General features: G+C 51.8%; 1 protein-coding gene across 2 annotated transcripts; it reads left to right on the forward strand.

Moving 5' to 3' along the window:
- Positions 1 to 209: 209 nt before the first annotated feature.
- Positions 210 to 4,031, forward strand: LOC125538033 (glucan endo-1,3-beta-glucosidase 14-like). Of its 2 annotated transcripts, none has more exons than XM_048701342.1 (4): positions 210 to 628; positions 2,223 to 3,256; positions 3,455 to 3,615; positions 3,737 to 4,031. In XM_048701342.1, exons 1-3 carry the CDS (start codon positions 547 to 549, stop codon positions 3,509 to 3,511), a joined length of 1,173 nt encoding a protein of 390 aa, XP_048557299.1. In that variant the 5' UTR covers positions 210 to 546; the 3' UTR covers positions 3,512 to 3,615; positions 3,737 to 4,031. The 2 variants fall into 2 exon arrangements, with proteins under 2 accessions (XP_048557299.1, XP_048557300.1); XM_048701343.1 differs by having other exon boundaries at positions 213 to 628; positions 2,226 to 3,256.
- The last annotated feature ends 283 nt before the right edge of the window (positions 4,032 to 4,314 follow it).

Raw genomic sequence — 4,314 nt, forward strand, 5'->3', positions numbered from 1 at the left:
CCGGCTCGACGGAGGGAGGACAAGGAATCACGAGGGGGGAATGCAACCTGCGGGCGCGCACGTCGGATCCCGCCCCGAACATGGAATGGTCGGCGTGGCGGAGATACATACCAGGTCGACACGCGTCGACGGCGCACATGTACAAGGCAGCAGGGCTGTACCTGCCGCCAGACCGGCCCACGCGCGCACAATCGTTTCCGTCCCAGGCTCTTCCCGACCTCGCTCTCCCTCCCTCCTCGCGCTTTCCTCCTGCATCAGGCACAAAACCCTCGATCCAGAAGCACACGCAACGCAGCCCAACCAACGGCTGTAACTGTCGTCGGTCGTCACCATTGCCGCCCCCCCTTAAATATCCCAAAACACCACCCCAAGCCCAAAAACGCAAGCAAAACGCAGCGCAGCGAAGCGAGCGACAAACACACTCCGTCCACACAAACAGGCACGCGAGCGGGCGAGCATCGAGAGGTCAAGCTAGCATTTCCCCAGTGCCTGGTTGGAATTGGAGCTTCAAGCTATCTGCGTCCACACTCCTCGAGTATTCCGGCCATGGCCGTGGCGGAGCCGTCAAGAACAGGGTCGCCGCCTCGCGTCCTCCTCCTCGTCTACGCCGTCCTTCTCACGGCCACAGGTGAGCGCCGTGCAGCTCTGTGACTATACATCCTCCCATGTATATTCGCACACCGGCGGAACGCCGTTGCATATTCGCACGGACTAGAGAGGGTTTTGCGAGGCATACAGAGAGTTGGATGTCTAAGTCGGGTACATGATCATCGCATGATGCTCCAAAGGGCCTTGTGATCGATCTGTTGTTGACCCCGTAGAGCTAACTGGTTTCGATTTGGGCTCAAACTCAAAGTACACGATCCTTTATTAATTCTCCTCGCAAATGCCTTGCACGCCACTGTTGCTGCACTCTGGTGTTTACTTGTGCTTTCTGGCATTCCATTGTCATCTATCAAACTTATTGCACCACATCATTTCCTGTTTTCTGTGTACCTTTGATATCTGATACATTTATTTTATCAATTTTGCTAAAGCACATCTAGATGTGCCATAAGTATTGCACATCTAAGTCATATGACATTGATCTTACATTGAGATTCGTGTGAATATTTTTTTTTTCTTTATACTTGATTCACTCATTTAGATGTGCAATAACTAGAGCACATCTAGATGTTCCAAGCCTCCGAAATTAAAATTTAATCCTGGCTGCCTGATTTCCCTTAAGTAAGGGCATGACATGACGATCTAGCTAGCCATCGATAGTGGTTGTTAGGTGTACTTGCTGAGATTATCTTATCACTTATCTGGACGTAGTACGTTTTAAACGAATATCCGGGGGAGCTCACATGGTCCCTCAAGGTGCTCCATGGCGTAAGGAAGGCTGCCCACTAGGTACCACTTGGGAGCATCTCCCAAATCCCAATACCAAATCCAAGCCATTCCGGCATTATTTTCCCTTTGCTTTCCTTCCCAAATTGACGTGGATCCGATCTGGTGCTGAGCTGCGATGACTTTCCCCGTAAAGTATCGCCCAAAGGGTGCCCAAGTGGCTTGCTGGTTACAGTTCTTGAGCTAAACCTGGCGTACTTTTGGATGGCTTGTGGCCACTGGATGGCTGGTAGAAAATGTAACACTCTAGAAAGGTGTTTGACAACGTACGTGGTCTTTATATTGGCTTGATTCTTGGTAGGATGCCCCAATCACATGCTCTTTCATATGTGGACCCGAGCTTTCACTGTTTCGTGCAATTAAACAAGTACTTCCTGATGTTCTAACTTGTTTTTTTCTAAATCAGATATATGTAGACGCATTTTGATGTGTTTGTTCATTCATTTCAGTCCGTCCGTAGTTTATATTAAAATATCTAAAACATCTTATAATATAATAGTGAACGAAGGAAAGTACTAACGTGTGTGCGGAGATAGATGTAGCTTAGATTTTTGTTCATTTTATTTTGAACCTTTGAGGACGTATCTCCAATTGGACGAACTTGATGTATGTTTCGTACTAATATGCTCCAAGCGACCATAATCAAATTATTAATCACGATCTCCAATTAGTCATGATGAATATAGTGAACCTCATCGTCAAGATCTCCCGTTACTAGTCATCTTCTCGTTTTGCCTGTGAGCGAAATGCAGTTTCTGTCTGTGTGAACTTGATGTTGATGCATGCATGCATGCAGATCGTGGTTTTCTGACTTGTTAGTACAATGGCAGCAGATGGGGCGCTGGCAGCCGGGGGCCTATCGATCGGCATCAACTACGGGCAGATCGCGGACAACCTCCCTTCGCCGTCGCGCGTGTCCATGCTCCTCCGGTCGATGCAGGTGAGCAAGGTGAAGCTCTACGACGCCGACCAGAACGTGCTGAGCGCGTTCCTGGACACGGGCGTGGAGTTCGTGATCGGCATCGGCAACGAGAACGTGTCGGCGATGACGGACCCGGCGGCGGCGCGGGCGTGGGTCCAGCAGCACGTCCGGCCGTACCTCCCGAGCACGCGCATCACCTGCATCACCGTCGGGAACGAGGTGTTCAAGGGCAACGACACCGCCCTCAAGGACAGCCTCCTGCCGGCGATGAGGTCCGTGTACCAGGCGCTGGGCGCGCTGGGCCTGCAGGGGCAGGTGAACGTCACCACGGCGCACTCCCTGGACATCATGGGCAGCTCCTACCCTCCCTCCGCCGGCGCGTTCCGGCCGGAGGTGGTGCCCTACATCCAGCCGCTCCTCGACTTCCTGTCGGCGGCGAGGTCCCCGTTCCTCATTAACTGCTACCCCTACTTCGCCTACAAGGACGACCCCGCCGGCGTGCCGCTGGAGTACGTGCTGTTCCAGCCCAACGCCGGCGTGACGGACCCGACCACGGGGCTCAACTACGACAACATGCTGTACGCCCAGGTGGACTCGGTGTACGCCGCGGTCCAGGCGCTGGGCCACACCGACGTGGACGTGAAGATCTCCGAGACCGGGTGGCCGTCCAGGGGCGACCCCGACGAGGCCGGCGCCACGCCGCAGTACGCAGGGATCTACATCGGGAACCTGCTGCGGAGGATAGAGACGAAGCAAGGGACGCCGCTGCGGCCGGCGGTGCCCATAGATGTCTACGTCTTCGCGCTCTTCAACGAGAACCTCAAGCCGGGGCCGGCCTCCGAGCGGAACTACGGGCTCTTCTACCCCGACGGCACGCCGGTCTACGACGTCGGCCTGCGCGGCTACCTCCCGCCCATGGATGAATCGGACGCCACGCGGACGGTAAGGCCCGCCCTTCGGGATCCGTCTTTGTGAGATTCTGCAAGTTCGTTGCAAACTTTCTGAATGTGGATCATACATACGTCGTCCGAGAATATTTGGTGCCTTGCTCTTTACGAGACGGCACTGTCGTCTTTGGCATTTCTACTTTGTGTGAGACCTCAGCCTGACGTGCCTGGAAATGGCCTCTGTCTTTTGCAGGCGATTCACTTGTTGGCGCTCATCGCCTTGGCATTTGTCGCCCTCGTCTTATCCTGAGAGTATATACTGCTGACCACTGCAGACCGCAGTAAAGCGAGCGAAGATGTTGACCCTGAGCGAAGATCTTTTTGCTGCTAGGGATTTCACAAGCAGATCAGAAGGTGAGATAGATGGCTGAAAAACCTGCTTTTGGGAATTGCTTGTGGGTAACATTTGCTGCTTCCACCCAAGCAACGTGCTATTTCGCTGGAAAAAACTAACCGACGTGCTTTGTTTCTCCAGGATGCTCGTGACCATCAGAAACGCACAGCTAGCCCTGGCAAATCACTCTTGTCATTTCGGCAGCATGCCAGGAGCTGTAGCTGTTAACTCCATACATACATACATACATACATACATACTGAGAATGAAGTTTAACTAACTGCTTGGGCATGATAGATGGCCAATATTTGTACAAACAACAATCATTTCATAGGATTCCTCTTGATTCATTCTGGAGATATCTTCTCTGTACATGAAGCTGTATAGTATTTGTACATAGGACAAAAATATTCAGGACAAGGCTGCCAATTTATCACGTGTACTGTTCTTCTCGTGATACTTCTTAAGAGCATCACCGACCCTCAAATCGGACATCACATCCGTCTGTGGACAGGGGTCCGGACTCCGGATACTGATATGGGGTCACATTTGATGTAAATTTAAACAAACTTGACAACTTTCATTCAAACTTAGATATTTTTTACATATAACCGGATGATTTTTCACTAGTAGGAAACAGGGCTTTGGTCACAGCGCCATATACACATTAGTCCCGGTTGTATTACGAACCGGGACTAATGTGAGCATTAGTCCCGGTT

The sequence above is a fragment of the Triticum urartu genome, chromosome 2, assembly GCF_003073215.2.
Source record: "Triticum urartu cultivar G1812 chromosome 2, Tu2.1, whole genome shotgun sequence".
NCBI classification, from domain to species: Eukaryota; Viridiplantae; Streptophyta; class Magnoliopsida; order Poales; family Poaceae; genus Triticum; species Triticum urartu.